At 54.2% G+C, this 15983-nt stretch overlaps 7 protein-coding genes across 7 annotated transcripts; 2 read left to right on the top strand and 5 right to left on the bottom strand.

The window, feature by feature from the left end:
* Positions 1-85: 85 nt before the first annotated feature.
* Positions 86-2239, bottom strand: HMPREF1541_01801 (uncharacterized protein; the record flags this gene model as incomplete). The annotated part of the gene is made up of 1 exon (XM_008716158.1): positions 86-2239. The coding sequence occupies one exon, from the start codon at positions 2237-2239 to the stop codon at positions 86-88; it is 2154 nt and encodes a 717-aa protein (XP_008714380.1).
* Positions 2240-3521: 1282 nt separating this feature from the next.
* Positions 3522-4994, bottom strand: HMPREF1541_01800 (uncharacterized protein; the record flags this gene model as incomplete). Its single annotated transcript, XM_008716157.1, has 1 exon — positions 3522-4994. One exon carries the CDS (start codon positions 4992-4994, stop codon positions 3522-3524), a length of 1473 nt encoding a protein of 490 aa, XP_008714379.1.
* Positions 4995-5491: 497 nt separating this feature from the next.
* Positions 5492-6799, bottom strand: HMPREF1541_01799 (uncharacterized protein; the record flags this gene model as incomplete). The annotated part of the gene is made up of 2 exons (XM_008716156.1): positions 5492-5850; positions 5896-6799. The coding sequence occupies 2 exons, from the start codon at positions 6797-6799 to the stop codon at positions 5492-5494; spliced, it is 1263 nt and encodes a 420-aa protein (XP_008714378.1).
* A 1254-nt stretch (positions 6800-8053) lies between these two features.
* HMPREF1541_01798 (uncharacterized protein) lies at positions 8054-9579 on the top strand (the record flags this gene model as incomplete). Its single annotated transcript, XM_008716155.1, has 2 exons — positions 8054-9004; positions 9058-9579. 2 exons carry the CDS (start codon positions 8054-8056, stop codon positions 9577-9579), a joined length of 1473 nt encoding a protein of 490 aa, XP_008714377.1.
* A 283-nt stretch (positions 9580-9862) lies between these two features.
* HMPREF1541_01797 (uncharacterized protein) lies at positions 9863-10882 on the bottom strand (the record flags this gene model as incomplete). Its single annotated transcript, XM_008716154.1, has 1 exon — positions 9863-10882. The coding sequence occupies one exon, from the start codon at positions 10880-10882 to the stop codon at positions 9863-9865; it is 1020 nt and encodes a 339-aa protein (XP_008714376.1).
* A 1013-nt stretch (positions 10883-11895) lies between these two features.
* On the bottom strand, positions 11896-13314 carry HMPREF1541_01796 (3-carboxy-cis,cis-muconate cycloisomerase; the record flags this gene model as incomplete). The annotated part of the gene is made up of 2 exons (XM_008716153.1): positions 11896-12930; positions 12982-13314. 2 exons carry the CDS (start codon positions 13312-13314, stop codon positions 11896-11898), a joined length of 1368 nt encoding a protein of 455 aa, XP_008714375.1.
* Positions 13315-14008: 694 nt separating this feature from the next.
* On the top strand, positions 14009-15389 carry HMPREF1541_01795 (uncharacterized protein; the record flags this gene model as incomplete). Its single annotated transcript, XM_008716152.1, has 4 exons — positions 14009-14053; positions 14103-14545; positions 14593-14703; positions 14789-15389. 4 exons carry the CDS (start codon positions 14009-14011, stop codon positions 15387-15389), a joined length of 1200 nt encoding a protein of 399 aa, XP_008714374.1.
* Between the last annotated feature and the right edge of the window lie 594 nt (positions 15390-15983).

The raw sequence follows: 15983 nt of genomic DNA, 5'->3' as shown, positions 1-15983 counted from the left end.
CCATTTTAGAATTCCCCTCCAAGCCAAAGCTGTAATTGATAGAGGTCATGTGGTAATGAGATCACATTCAGACTCCCATTGCCGCTCAGTCGAGGTTCAAGGCGGGTACGTTGGCTGAGCCGAATCTGCGGGACTGGCGACAATACTCACTGCCATCCTTGCCATCCTTGTCTAGCAACTTTGGGAGGCCAACAAACTTGTTGATCCAATTGAGGACCTGATGATGCCAGACTCTCGAATTTTCGTGCTTCAGGACCCAGTGGTTCTCATCTGGGAATGACAAGAACCTTGACTCGACACCCCTTATCTGCAGCACATTGAAGGCTGCAAGGCCCTCAGCAATGGTCAAGCGATAGTCGAGTTCATTGTGAATCACAAGCATAGGCGTATCCCAGTTTCCGGTATGGCGGCTGGGATCCCACTTGTCATACATCTCCTGCCGCTTCCAAATCGGCCCACCGAGGTCATGGATAGGGAAGTACTGTTCGTCAGAAGCCAGTTGAGCCGTCATGCTAAAGACACCGTCGTGACACACAAGCGCCTTGAATTTCTTGGCAAGGTCGTGCCCCTGGATCCAATTCATCATATATCCTCCATATGACGCACCAAGGGCAACCGCTCGAGAGGTGTCAACGAAGTTGAGATCAGATTCGATGTACTCGAAACCTCTCACCAGGTCTTCATATGGTAAGCCGCCCCATTGGTTCCGAATTGCATCAGTGAAGGACTGTCCGTAGCCCGTGGAACCAGTGGGATTCGGGCAAACAACGATATAGCCTTGTTCTGCGAAGACAGCGGGGTTCCATCTCGTGCTCCACTGATCGTTCCAGGCTCCTTGTGGGCCACCGTGTATGAGGTAAGCCAGAGGATACTTTTCGCCGGCTTTGAAGAAAGAAGGGCGCATCATCAGAGCATGTACTGGATGATCATTGGCACCTTTCCACCACAGGCTTGAGACTTGTGAGGGCGAAAGTCCAAACATGGAGCCGCCTTCCATTAAAGACGACACGACCTGAGCCTTCTCGGGGCTGGTGGGGTCGACGATGGTGTATACGCTATTGTCCACGAGAGTGTTTCCAGAGACAAACAGCAAGGGGCTACTGTCCGAAGCTGGAGCGACGTCAGTAATGTAACCACCAAAAGTCAATTGCGTCGGCTTCCAGCCGGGCAGAGGTGGATTCGTTAGGTCCAGCTTGAACAGGCAGCCTGCGCCTGTGTCCTCGGCTTGCAAAAGCAACGACTTGCCATCTACAGTCCACATGACAGCGCTGGGCGATCGGTCCCAAGCTTTTTCGGGATCACTTGGAGCCATTGCTTCAGAGCATCTGAAGTCAGCATTTGCAAAGTCATGAACCAGCACGATGCGGTTTCGATCACTTTCGTAGCCATCCGTCTTCATCTTCAGAAAGGCAATGTTCGAGCCATCTGGGGAGAACACTGGTGAAGAGGCAGCCCCTTCCAGCCCTGGCACATCAAAGCGGATGGGCTCGGGGTTGCTCATGTCCATCAAGTCTTCTTTTGGAATAAAATACAGATTGCATTTGGTGTGGGTGGCAGGATCGACATCAGGATCTTTCGCAACGAAAGTAAGCCCCTTTCTGCCAATGTCGAAGTGATCCGTGCCCCCGAAAGGAGGGACTGGACTCTCCAATTTGGTGCCGACAAGTGCATTTTGGAAGCCTAAAAGGTTATAACGGCCAGTCCGGGAGGTGACTTTGGGTATCGATTTCTGGAGCAGTCCAGTAAAAATCGAGTTCTGTTGTGCTGTCACATACTTATCCCAGTGACGGACAAACAAGGAGTCGTAAACACGAGCAGATGAGTGAGACTTTTGGTCATCCTTCGGACTGTGCAGACTACCATCAGGGTTGGCTTGACCAGCGACAGCAACTGCAACCATTCCAGGCTTGATGACACACAACTTCAGGTTCGATACGGGACCAGGAACTGTGCCTGCCGTGTAGGGCTTACCAGGTTGACCGGCATCGCAAATGACTAGCGAGGTATTGCCGTTGTCGCACTCCTTGAGCCATACCAGCTCGTATCCATCGCCAAGCCACTTTGGTTCACTGGCCTTGCTGTCCTTGCTGATCGTCAATGTCTGTCCGTTAATGATGTCCAAAACGCTGATTTCGTTTGTTTTGGAGTGAGTTTCGAAAGAGTAAGTTGACTGCGTGAAGACGGCCAGCTTTCCATCCGGGCTTGGTGTAGCAGGTGACCGTCTGGGAGCCTGCAGCATCACCCTGAACTGTAAGTGTCCTGTACATGTCAAGTGCTGAGAATTACTGACTCTGGGGTGAACTTTCGGGGTTTGACCGTCATAGTGCGCGAACGTCTGACTATCGGTCAAGGCTGACAGCAACGTCTTCCGTGCCTAAGGTGACGGATTTGCGCTTCACGCAGGGATTATCCGCTGTATATATAGGCGCTACAGCTCTGGAGGTATCCCGATGGCTCCTTGGATTGGGTTGCTTTGCTGCTCAGGAAGTTGCTGCAAGCTGGACTGTTCAAGGCGGTTGAAGCTGGCAAAGTCTGGGGAAGCCGCTATCCCGGTTTGGGCCAAGTGCACGAGCGTGCACCCATCGCTGCCTGCTCAACATCGTCATCCTCTATAAAACGGAGCATCATCGAAGCCGGGCGTGGCAAGGTGTCGCGAGCGCGGGGGCCGGTGCTGACGCTCATTGAAGGACTGAAGTCAGGTCCGGCACGACCAACCAAGCGTTGAGCGACTCGAAGCCTTCACAGCCGAAAGACTCCGAGGCTGGCCCTTAAGGTCCCGAGCCATCAAATCACCCATCGTAGCCAGCGCGCCGTTGTATCATGTATCAAGGTCACTTGTGAGAGGGCTGTGCTCATTTCTGAGACAGTTCCACCGACTGCCTCAGTCGCACCGAGGATGATAGAAGAGCGCAAGTAGTTGAGGAAGGTAAGTATACAAATGCATGTCCTTATCTGCCCGAGGTCTTCTGTCCATATAGGTCCACAATTCCTTGGAGATGCATTACGACTATCTTTCCCCGGACAGCTTCCACTATCCAAGATCGCCATACAGAGGGTTCTGTCATGCCTTTCCTTACCTCCGGGCTATCAGTACTGGTCGTGGTGCAAAAACCTCGTATCCAGCCCTTCTCACTCTATTTTGAATCCATCACTGCTGCATCGCAAGGATCTGTACGAAGCCCAGCATTCGTGCTTACTTTCTGTCGGTGCCGCCCATAAGACCGACAATGAGATGCTGCTAAGATCGTGGCCTGTCCGTCTTTTTGGTACGATACGAAAGTCGCATCTTCAGGCGCTGACACCCTCGTTATGAGAGCAGGAGTCGATGAGATACTGTCCTCTTCGCAAGATCAGGACCGACAATTCGGAAGAACATTGGTTGCTACTCCTGTGATGAGAGTCGTAAGATGACAGGTCCGTCGCTAGCGAAATTTGCAGCATCACGGACCCCGAAGAGAAAGATAATCTATTGCTTGCCAAACGTTAACACAGAAATATTCCTACTATGGTGACGCACATGCCTACAACCATGTCGCCTCATCGCTTCCCAACTTCTTCGGCATGCGATCATAGCCAACTTCTACGCCGTCAATCCTCGCCGAATGCTTGATTGCAGCCATATCACCAAACCCACAAGGCCTTGTAGAACCAGTCGCACCCGTTCCATCGTACAACTCGATTGGAACGTCTGACGGTTTGTCCCAGCTCCGACCTCCAAAGCACTCCGGACCGCGGCTTTGTCCCAAGCTTCGCAAATACTTCATTGTCCCCGCCAAACTTACCTCCACCAGATATGAACCACCCTCCGTCGCCCTCTTGTATAAGGCGGCCATGATGCCAAATGCCAGCAGATACCCTGACGCGTGATCTAAGGCTTGACAGGGCAAGACTTTCGAAGGCTCTCCCTGACCGTGATACTCGGCCTCTGCCACGTTAAGTCCAGACACTGTCTGCACAATTGAATCGAAACCCCTGTACCCTGCCCACGGTCCCTCAGTGCCCCAAGCCGACAGACTTGCGTATACAACGCCGTTCTTCGACACTCGCGCAAGCCTCTCCGGCGACAATCCTTTCATCACCAGACTCCCTGGTCTATAGCTCTGAATAAAAACATCCACATCCCCCAACAACTCCCGCAACTTTTCCATATCTGCCTCTTGGTCGAGATCCAACTGCACCGTCCTCTTCCCCCTCGCCGTATCCCTATCCAGCACCGGCAGATCCGGCAACTTCGGCGACGTAACCCACATGACATCGGCGCCATGCGCAGCGAGCGTCCTCCCCGCCACCGGCGCCGCAATCACCCTTGTCATCTCCAGCACCTTCAAGCCCGCCAAGCACTTCTTCTGCCCAGCCCCCAAATGCGCCGGCCAGCCCTTCGGTCCATCCGCAATCTTGCGGACCGACAACGGATGGTCCGAGACGGAGGCTGCCTGTGGCGACGCATCCCATTGCGCATACGACCTCAAAGCACCAACGATCGCGCCCGTCCTGAACGCCTGGGATTCGAGCTCCACGGCCTTCAGCGTCGCGATCTTCTGCTTGATCTCTTCGGGAGAAGCGGGCGGGGCCAAGCCGATGAGCCTGTACGCCGCCTCTCGGTGGTGCGGGAAGCTGTCGTGGATGCGAACCCAGCCGTCGCTCGTGCGGTGCAGGCCGCCGATGGAGGACGATTCCTTGCTCGGTGGCTGGCCGTCGATGGTGTAGAAGCGCTCGGACTTGAATTCGATGCAGGCCTCGTTGGCGAAGACGGTGATGGTGGGAAGTTCGGCGTGATCGTTGCGACTGGTGTGGATGAGGGCGGCGGCTGTGGCGGAGAGGGCGATGGTGACTTGGGCGAGGGCGGGGACTTGGAACGAGGTTGGGGTCCCGCAAGGTCTACCAGGGAGTTGGACTTTGTTGGTGGCGGTGGGGGGCAGGTCTAGTGCTGTCCAGATGTAGTTGAGACTGTCCACTTGACTGAATGCTGTGCGGTCTGGAACGGTGGTAGGCATGATTGGGAAGATGATATCTTATCTAGTTTGTCGTCGCGGTCCTGATCTACCTTACGGCGGATGATCCCTTGTAATTTGGACCAAGATAAAATGCTAGAATCACAGATCCTAAATGTGAGCGGTAGCGTCCTCATACTAAAAGACTCTCAAAGGGCTTCCACGTCTCCAGGAGCAATACCTCGGGATGTGGCCGAATATGGAGGATTCCACCGGCCAATCAGCAGCGTGCCCCTGCCAAGGCTTGCCTTGCGCCCATTTCTCCCACAGCGCTACAGGCACACAGTGTAGCGGAGTTCTTTCACCTGGAGGGTGGGATGGAGGCCTAAAGGCAGGAAAGGAGTAATCAAGCACCGCATCATATGGGGATTTTATTTGTGTGTCTCGCACAATGTTATGTGTCATGGACGCCTGCCAGTCACTCTGCTGGCTGTCTGCCCTTAGTCCTGATGCCTCCGACCACGATCATCCATAGACTCATTCGTCTGCAGTCACACAGCCTACTGGAAACGCTGGTTAATGATCATGAGCCAGGTGCCGTTCGAGTCCAAGGCGTCACGCCAGCTGGGAAAGTCGACACGTCTCAACATGCGCTCACCAGTGGTCAAGTCACTCGTCTCCTTTCCCTCGAGCAACTCCTCCATTTCCTTGCGCCACTTGATTCCATCAGAGGTCTTGCCCCACATCTCCAACATCTTGGTAGACGCCATCAGACCGAGAACGTAGTGCTGAACCTCGGGTGTTTGCTGGTACATTGGCAGTCCGTGCGCCCAGCCGAGAGCCTCTCTGCCGTCACGGAACAGGTCTTGCTGGATCTTGCAGATGGTGTTCCAGGAGATGTAGATGTCGCAGTTACAGTCTGACGAAAGTTAGTAGCTGTGGGGTTTATGTTGAGGGAACTTACAAAGGTCCATCCAGATGTAGGCAGTCGCCATGACCTTGTTGACATGGAAAGTCAAGAGGTAGAAGTACTTGTAGATCTCAGGAGGAATGTTGATGGCATCGGCGAACATGACTGGCTTCTGCCACCTTGGAAGCGGATCCAAGAGGAGCTGACGCACAGCAGGATCAACACCGAGATCGTCACGGTTCCGCAACTGGCTCATGAAGTGGAGGCCGCAGGTCATGATATCTTCGATGAAGGCATCGACGTTGGTTATTAGTGGACCCACGCGAGAGGTTCCCATCATGGCAGCAGATTGGGTAGAGCCTTGGAGGTTGGGGTTTGACGCGATGGGGTTGATGAAGCCTGACGCGTTCATGTTGCGAGGTGGCATGGCATAACTACCAGTGGTAGGAACTTGAGCCGAGAGGTTGGCAATGTTGCGAGTCTGGGTGGAGGGGAGGGCTGTGCCGTGGACAGGGTTGGTAGAGGCTGATTTGCGATCCACCTCAGCAGTCGTGGAGTGGTCGTCAATCTTGGCTCTTCCATTGCCCTTGTCCATCTGTATATCCTCCATCTCGTTGTCGTCGATCTCAGTCTGACCACTGGTTTTGAATGGGAAGCTGGACTCTTCCTCGTTGACAGAGATTGGCGAAATGTCGGCAGGGGAAGGTCGAACAGGCGATCGTGGACGGGCAGGCATGTTTAGTAGCTTCTGTTTGAGCAAGTAGAGTCTTTCGCGGGGAAAGATAATCGATTCTTCGGCGGCAGGCTCTTGGGCAGAAGGTTGTTCTGAGGATAGAATAGTCAGGAGGGTTTCTCGAGATAAATAATTTTGCGTCCCGAACGTGCCCTTGGTGACTGCGAGGTGGTTACCGAGGCCACCTTGGCGTCGCTCTTCACGAGCCACCGATGGTGACTTCATTCTTGTTGCTCTTGATTGTACAAAGCTTAGACAAGAACAAAAATTAGAGAAAACATTTTATAGGTTTGCATGTTCGCCGAGTCGGTGTTAGTCCTAGCCATATAGAGCTGGTACGTGTTATCTTCTGTCCTAGCTAGATGTGGCAGCGCCATGCCAAACAGTATTGCTGTAACCTGCTTCTTGTGAAGGGATCCGCTTCACTAAACTTGCACAGAGCTCTGCTATCACTGCTTGTATTCAAGCATGCTGCTGACAAGTGTGTGCAAAAAGGAAAGAATGGAGGCTGACCTACCCATCCTTTTCAGAACTTGAAGCTTTGAAACATGTCCTCAACGACCAGCTCGACCCGTTCGCTTGCTCGACCTCACCCACGCAAGCGTCTCGTCTCGATAGTTACTGAGGTTTTATCGTGGCCTAAAGCTCGGTACCATCTAACCGCACTTTCATCTTTGCAACGCCATCGAATTGCCTTCTCTTGATCGGCACGCTGTTCGGAAGGTTAGAGCGGAGTTCATCGGGCACGTTTGAAGGATCCTCGGGTCTGACGGCTAGACGTGAACTTTTTCCCGCCGAGGTGCTGTTATCATACATTGTCACGTTGTCTCGTGACTCGCCTTCGAGGGGGAATCGGTCACCCAAACTGAAGTTGGGTGCGTTTGACGGCCTCCAGTCATTTATTTGATCAAATGAGAACCATAAAGCCGATCCACCTCACGAGTGATGCCCAAAGCAAGGCTGTATACGCCAAGGCGATACATATTGCATGACCATCAGTGGGATGAGGTTGATGCACGCATCGACGTTGGCGTGCGAGGGGAACCGAGACGTGCAAGCTAATTAGTCAGCTGGTCACGTGATACCACACCGGCTAACCAGTCACACTGCAACTGCACCAAAGCAAAGGGCATGGGGAGGACCTAGGGCAAGGACAACCTCCTCTACAGGAACTCTGTCCATTGAGCGCATAATACCAGCAGTGAAGCCCTGGCGGCCAGTGATAAGAAGCATGCTCAAGGAAGCAACACCCGACAGATCCGGGCATAGCTTTTGTCCGGTAGGACCCTGCATGATGTCAGGCTCCAAAGATTATATGCGGAAGAGTGGCGGGACCACGCGGAGACATCCCAGAGGGCCTCAAGGCATACGTACTCTCGTTTCTTGGCTTGCTGACATTCGTAACTTCCTAAAGTCCATTGTTCTTCATTGCGTCCTTGTCGGAACTTGGTAGCGTACTGAAACAGAGATATGCCCAGCATGATCCGACTGCCACCGATATTGCGTCCACGACTTACATGGCGCTACCTTCTCTGTGCAACCGCGGTTCTCTACGTCTCATATTGCGTCCTCTCCGATTCGCCGCTTCTTGCTTCAAAGCTGCCCCAGTATACTGGCGCACATCCGGTGGGTGCGATCGACATCGAGAGCCCATGCGATGGCCAGCAGATCAGCAACTTCAGACTGAAGGAGACCGGCGAGGCGGCTTTCCAGCTCGACACTGTGCTCTTTACCCTTTACTACCCATCGACCAAGCGACCTTCGAAATCGAAGTCCCGACACTACTGGATTCCCAAGCCCGTCTCGATCACGGGTGAGGGCTACTTGCGCTTCGGCGGCGTCAATAACTTCATCAGCAACAGCCTTGTCACGGGCGCTCTCTGGGGGCTAGCCGGCGGCATCACCATTCCAGCCAAGGTCGATGTACCTCTCACAGATGCGTCAACCACCGTTGCCCTCGAGACTCAAGATGACTTCAACATCCAAATGCTGCCCGAGAAGCACGACGGTCTCCCCGTACTCGTCTTCTCGCACGGATTCGCGAGCTCGCGGACCGACTACACCGACTACTTGGGCGAGCTAGCAAGCCGCGGGTACATCGTGGCAGCCATCGAGCATCGCGACGGCAGCGGTCCTGGCTCGCTCGTCATGAAGCAGGGAGTGCAGAGGATCGCGTTCCCCATCAAGGAATCGCACGTGGAAGCTGACGAGGAGTATGACACCGCCGCTTTCAAGCAGGCGCAGCTGGACTTCCGCCAAGCCGAGGTCGAACAGACGATCCGCGTGCTGCGAGAAATCAACGATGGCCACGGCGAGAAAGTCTTCGCGTCCAATTCGCGGAAGGAAGGTCGGGATTTGAAACACTGGAAAGGTCGGCTAAACATGAAAGAGGTCACCATGGCAGGACATTCTTTTGGCGCTACTCTCGCTGTAAGTTCCCGCCCTCCCGCTGCTCTAACCCCAAAGCTAACACAAGATTATAGTTACAAGCACTCAAGCACGCACCTTCTCAAGCCCTCCCGCTGCAAGGCTGCATCGCCCTCGACCCCGGCAAGAGCAGCGGCCGTCTAAATGCCGAGATCGACGTCCCCCTCCTCGTCATCCACTCCAACTCCTGGTCAAGCCGACACTCCATCTTCTACGGCCGCCCACACTTCGACGTCGTCAAGGAACTCGTGCAGGGCGTCATCTCTCGCGGCAAGAGCGCATGGTTCCTGACCTCGCTGGGCACGTCTCACCCTTCAGTCACCGACGCGCCGCTCATCGAGCCGCTGCTCCTGAGCTGGACCACGGGCTCGACCATCAATGCCAACGAGGGCGTGAGGGAATACGTCAGGGCGTCGTCGGAGTTCCTCAGGTATCAGCATGCGGGGAGCTTGACGGGGTTGCTGGCACAGCCGGTGTCGCATCCAGAGTACAAGGATCCACGGGGGGATAAGAGCAGCCTTGAGCCGGAGTTCAGGAAGTACTGGGAGGTTCATGTTGCTCCTGAGCTGACTTCGTAACGACGATGATTGGGTCCCTTGCTGTTGGTTTTGGCGGGAATTATAGATTCGTAGATTAAGCGTCAGGCATTTCAAACGGGAGCCGAAAGGACGAAAACAGAGTCGAATTCGACGCCATGGTCAAACCGATGACGTCCAGGATAAGCCTTCATGCCGCAGTCGTGACGTTCTATGCGAATCGAATTCTTGCGAGCACACATCGCCATGCCATATTCCACTCCTCACACCGGTACAGCGTGCTTCAAAGAAGCCCTACCAGAGGAACATCCTCTCTGTAATCAGGCTAGCGGTCCGGTACATTGCGCTGCTGACCAATTGAGCCCGCCTCATGCTCCGCACTGAGCTCCGACACATGCTGTTGGCCGGCGTCCATCTCCTGCGCCACCGGCCTATACCCCTTCTCATGCAAGCCCAACGCCGACACCGGCATCGTCCCGCCTGACGAGCTGCTGTCCTGAGCGGCTTTGTTGGAGTAAGGCAGCGATACTGCGCCGGTAGCTGCTAATTGACGACGGCGATGCCGACGAACCAGGAAGAAGACGGCGGCCAGGACCGCGACTCCGCCGATGCCGGCTGCGGCGCCGATGCCTCCGGAAACCGCGGGTGACAGACCAGAGGATGATGAGCTGGGGTCCTCGGTAGACGTGGATGTTGGCGAGGGTGTCGCGGTGGCGGAGGCGTCGGTCTGGTCAATTACGGAGAGGTCGAAGAGCCCGCGGTCGAACTGGACCAGCTCTCCAGAGGCCCTGTCAGGCTGCTTCTCACAGGCTGTCTCCATCAGATTCAGGAAGTTGCCCACGACGACACTGCCTTCCTGCGTCTGGTGGCAGCTGGCACACTTCTTGACGTTGTGCTCGAATGCGGAGTCGTTGGCCGTGCAGTAATGGTAGGGGCCGACGGCCGTCAGATTGCTCCAGTTCTGTTCGTAGACTGGCCTCAGTGGCTCGCAGTCGTCGTCGCATAGTTCCAGGTTCGGGGAAGGGCGAGAAGGGGTTCCATCGTAGAGCCCGAGGCAGTACTTGATCGTGTATTGAATGTTGTAGAAGAAGTAGTAGCCGTCGTTATCCCGCGGTGGGCTGCTTTCGGCTGACAATGCGGTACTGTTCTGAAGACATTCGAGACAGGCTTTCATCACCATACCTCTGGTTTTGGTTCCGTATTCCGTGTCAACGCAGGTGAGGTTCGCGAGTTCGGTATAGGTGTCGCTAGAGCAGATGCCGGCGCATGGTGAGTTTGAGAGTGTGGAGAGAGACAAGGCAGTCTGGTGAAGGCCAACAAGCAACGTGATCACGGAAAGACGCATGGCTGTTGTCACCTCAAGCTCAGGTGAGCCACGACGTGTCGTAACAGCGTATGTGAATAACTGAGAGCTTGCAAAGGAGTGAGCAGGACCTAGAGGAATGAAGCTGGTCGTTCCAGTCAGGATGATCTAAATCTGGCTACGGCGTAACGGGGTGGCAGGCCAGAAGGCGCTAAGGGCAGGATGTCGTTCGGACAACTAATCTTCCCTGGGAGGCTCGCTGGTAGTTCCTGAGATGAAACGAGACCGTGGAGGAGTATAGCAATGCTTGAGACAGCAGCCCATGGTCAATTCATGGCAGGCTAAGGAATAGAGAATGCCTCGTGGCGGATCATAACGCCCATATCTTCAATCAACAGAAGAAACGGTCGCATGAGAGGTGCGAACAATATCAACATGGATACTGGATTGCAACAGAGCCTCTCGCGGCCATGTCGGATATCTGTTTGCCCCAGTGAGGCTCATAGCGGTACCATAGTAGTACCTAATCACCCCTTCGACTCGCACGTAAAGATGAGACCGTACCTGCGTCGACTAGACTTGATGTGCGCTTCATGTGGGTCGCTTGCTGGATTGGGCACAAGTGGACGAGCTCAACCCTCGTTTAAGCGCCCAAAATAAGCGGCAGAAGGGTGCCAACACGGGCTGGGCATAGGCCTGATCACCCGGTCACGTCGTTTAGATTGTCTCAATGCTCAAACAAGTTGTTGACTTGGCATGCGGCTGAAATTGTACAGTTGCTCGAATCCACCTAGCAAGACAGGACTCGAGGGGGGGCTAGTTTGGCATTACAGCCAGGTTGATGCCCCGGGCCATAGTTATGGAACAGGTTGTGGGCGGTCTGCGTTCATGTTGAAACAGCGCAATGCGCCTTTGATGGACATTCGGTCTTTATAACAGAGACATCGTCAATTCTCAGGCAGAATACAGTGGTACCGAACCAACATTTGGATGAGCGTCGGCTTCTTGTAGATGAGTCTTAGTGCTTGGAGAGCCTTGGACAGCTTTTAGGAGTCTCAGCATGTCTCTAGCACTCGGTCAACCATCGTCTCAGAATACCCCAGATAATTTGCGGGGTCACACAGACCCTTGAGCTCCTCTCGACTCACAGTCTTCTTCACCTCTTCATCCTTCCAAAGTAGCTCAATTATAGGCCTGTGCTGCTCCGCCGCCTGTTGGCAGACCTTATACACCAGGTCATGCGCATACTGTCTTCCCAGTTTCTTCGCCAGGCCCATCATTACTGCTTCACTGACAATCGCACCCTGTGTTATGTCTAAGTTCTTCCTCATCGCATCCTCGTGCACTTCCAGTCCCCTGACCAGTTCCTCCGTCTTGACTATCGTCGCGTGCGTCAGGGTACTTATCTGAGGGAGAACTATCCATTCAATTTCCCATGGGCCTGTACTGCGCTCATGATCTTCGACCATCGCCTCATAGAGGCTGGCGCTGAGTTGACGGACGGTAGCATTCATGGCTGTGACATAAGCGCAAGAGATGGGATTGCGTTTCTGGGGCATGGTTGATGAAGAGCCGCGGTGTGGAACGTATGGTTCTGACACTTCACCGACTTCTGTCTGCATCATGAGCTTGACATCAAGCGCGAACTTAGCACAAGTCGAGGTCAACAAGGCACAGAAGGCGCCATACTCGGCAATGGTATCGCGTTCAGTGTGCCAGGCGATGAGTGGGCTTTTGAGTTTGAGGTTTGAGGCGAGTAGAGCTTGACAGTCCAGACCAAGCGCTGGAGAGGATGTGGTTGGAGGGAGTGTTGCAAGTGTACCGGCCGCTCCAGAGAACTCGAGGGTCAGTAATGTGGTGCGGAGGGTCTCGAGGCGTTGTCGGTGGCGTAGGAGCGTGGCAAGGAGACGTGCAAGTTTGAAGCCAAATGAAGTAGGGACTGCTTGCTGGAGATTAGATCGAGCAGGCATAGGAGTGGCCTTGTGCTTTGATGCTAGAGACTTCAGGGCTGAGATGGCCTTGGCCAGCGAGACTTCGATAAGCTCTAAGGTGTCTCGTAGTTGCAAGACTGTAGCTGTATCAGTAACATCCTACCTCGGACATTAGCAGATGTTAGGTGAATATGATGAGGGAGGACGTACTTGGGTCGTGGCCCCCCAATGAGCCCATTCTCCTGTCCCGGCTTCCACATCATTGACTTTTTTGACGAGCTGCTTCACAACTCCTAGCACAGGATAGCCGACAAGCTCGGTCTCCTTCTTTAGCTCTGCAAAGTCAATGTACTTTACGTCGCAATGCTTGACGATGAGCTTGGCAGCTGACGCCGGGATAATCCCAAGTTGCGCCTGGGCTGTGGCGAGTTCGGCTTCAAACTGCAAGTAGTACTGCGTCCTCGTGTGGTCTGACCAGATTTCGGCCGACTCGGGCGTTGACAATATGTTGCCGAAGATGATAGAGTCTTGTACGCTACTCATATTGGCACTAATGTTGATGGCAGAGGGGCATGCAATAATCGGGCACGGTAATACGTCATTCGTGACAACGCGTTAATAACCCTGCTATTTGGGTGTTTTTCAGCAACGAGGTCGGTAGTCTCGCCCAGGCTCTGTCCACACGCCCGTCGACGTTGTTTGAGTTGGAGCCCGCCGTCACATTCCCGGGGGCCAATGTGAGCCCCCACTCAGGCAGTGGATGCAGGTGGGGGCCGCGTGAGGGGTCCCACAGAGGCCCGCACCGCCCGCGTTCCCAGCTCAGCGAAGAACGACAGGGATAATTTGAAGCTTCCTGCAAAAGTTGCTTGTTATCCTTTTCAACAAGGCGATCAGCAGCCGTAGCCCGCTTGCTGCGGCTCTTTACCTAACCTCTTCGTCTGCGGATGAAAAGCTTCCAGCTCAATTAGCCTAATCTCCATGATGAGCTCCCGTACCTGTGTGTGGGGTATGTTGACACCCGACATGAGGTAAGTGTATATCAGGGCGTGTCGCCAACTACTCGAAAAGTGTAAGTACGAGTTCGTTTGCCACAAAAAACATGCTGCTTCCAGTTGTCAAGGCAGTGGTCTACTCATGTCTCGCCACAATCGCCAGAGCTCACGCCTCGAACTCAGGCAGGGATCACGAGCAGGGGCCGAGTATCAACGATGGCCGCTGGGTGACGACCTGGGCCGCAATGCCACAGCTGACTGAGCCTGCCAATCTGCCACCACCACCCTATGTACGTTGTCAGGGGGCACGCAACAAGCTATGCTGACATGATGAACCAGAATGGCTCAAATGTGGTCTTCCTAAATTCGACTTTACGACAAACATTGCGTATGTCCTCAGCGGCGGAGCAAATCAGAATTCGGATATCGAATGCGTTTGGCGGGTCAGACCTGCCCATCACTGGTCTGACCGTCGCTCTTCCGTTCAATGGCTCTGCTGGCGTCAGTGCCATCCAGTCAGACACTCTGCAGACCGTAACATTCTCCGGCAACGAGTCTACTTTGATCCCCAATGGAGCACTGGCTGTCTCAGACCCAATCAACCTCCGCCTGAATCCGGGCACCATGCTCTCAGTCACGCTTTACACGAGAGAAGGTCAAGGAGGCTCTTCGATTACGTCTCACCCAGGTAGCAGGACTACAAGCTGGTTCACCATGGGCAATCAGCTCTCTTCAACGAATCTGACTGGGCCTTTGCTGAACAGCACCGCCCACTGGTACGCGTCGCGCTTCTCTGGGATGTCAGCCCGAGTGACTAACGTCAACGCAGGTACTTCATATCTGCCGTTGAGGCCTGGACGACCCTGGATGCTGGGAGCTTGGCCATTGTAGGCGACAGCATAACTGACGGCCGAGGAAGTACCACAGATGCGAACAACCGGTACGTCACTTTCGGCGGTGCTTTAACCCCCAGACGCACACTCCCTTTCCCGCCCTCCGTTAGTACTGATAATATACTTGTGCAGCTGGCCAGACCTACTTCTTGGAAAACTCCAAGCGAATCCAAGCACTACCAAAATAGCCATCGCCAACCAAGCCGCAGGGGGCAACCGTATCCTGGCTGATGGACTGGGCCCCAACGCGCTGAGTCGCATCGACCGGGATGTTCTCTCGCAATCCGGAGTCAAGTATGCTATGATTTTTGAAGGGGTCAACGACATTGGGGTTGCTTCTGCAGACCATGCAAACCAGTCTATCATCTGCGATCGTATCATCTCCGCATACGACCAGATTATCACTCGAGTGCACGCACACCGAATCCCAATATTCGGCGCCACGATAACACCATTCAGTGGTCAGAACTCCACGCTACAACCATACTCTGACCCTATTCGAGAAGAGACTCGGCAGCAGATCAACTCGTGGATCCGAAACAGTGGCCGTTTCGACGAAGTCATTGACTTTGATCAAGTCCTGGCTGATCCTGAACACCTGGACCAGCTGAATCCTCTATACGATAGCGGTGATTACTTGCACCCCAATCCGGCCGGCTACCAGGCGCTGGCAGATGCATTTCCACTAGAGTTTTTTGCAGAATACGCTGGGGATATCAGTGGCTTTGTGTGACAGCTCTGGACAAGAGAGCAAACATGCTCGAGCTTGGTGCCGAAGGCACCCATTTTACTGTGCAGCTGCCGTAGCTATGTCTTCGCCGATCGGCGACTTGTGCGCTCTACTCATTGCTGACGAAGCAATCCCATAGGGCCAATTTAGGGGCAAGAGCTCGTATTAGAGGATACGCCACGTGCTGTCATGTACCAGAGCCCTTAGTGGACACTCAGCTGCACCCCCCAGGCGCCGATTGAGAGTTTCATGCTTCAGATGACGTTACATGATCTGGCGTCATGGAGCATTATTGCTATGATCTCCGCAGTCTGCGAACTACCGTAAAGGGAGTGTGCGAACCGCTAGGAGAACATGACTAACTCGAAGAGGCGATTTCGTTCCTGCGGCTGAGGGGTCGCCGGATCGGAGGCGGTTTCGCTAGATTATTGCTTACTTGCTTTGCGACTATTTTCCCACAGACCCTGCTGGTGACGGTCGGGCAGCGCAGCTACTAGGCTCGTCAAGCTGTTCCTTGATTATGGGCATAACGTAGCCTGGAATCGCCTCTGAGGGGTCACTGTAGCTAAGCTACGGGGGTGCTATCGCTTGATCAAC

This window comes from Cyphellophora europaea (genome assembly GCF_000365145.1).
Source record: "Cyphellophora europaea CBS 101466 unplaced genomic scaffold supercont1.2, whole genome shotgun sequence".
In the NCBI taxonomy this organism is placed as follows: domain Eukaryota; kingdom Fungi; phylum Ascomycota; class Eurotiomycetes; order Chaetothyriales; family Cyphellophoraceae; genus Cyphellophora; species Cyphellophora europaea.
The sequence above is the reverse complement of the archived record's forward strand: the minus strand, read 5'-3'. Positions and strand labels throughout refer to the sequence as shown.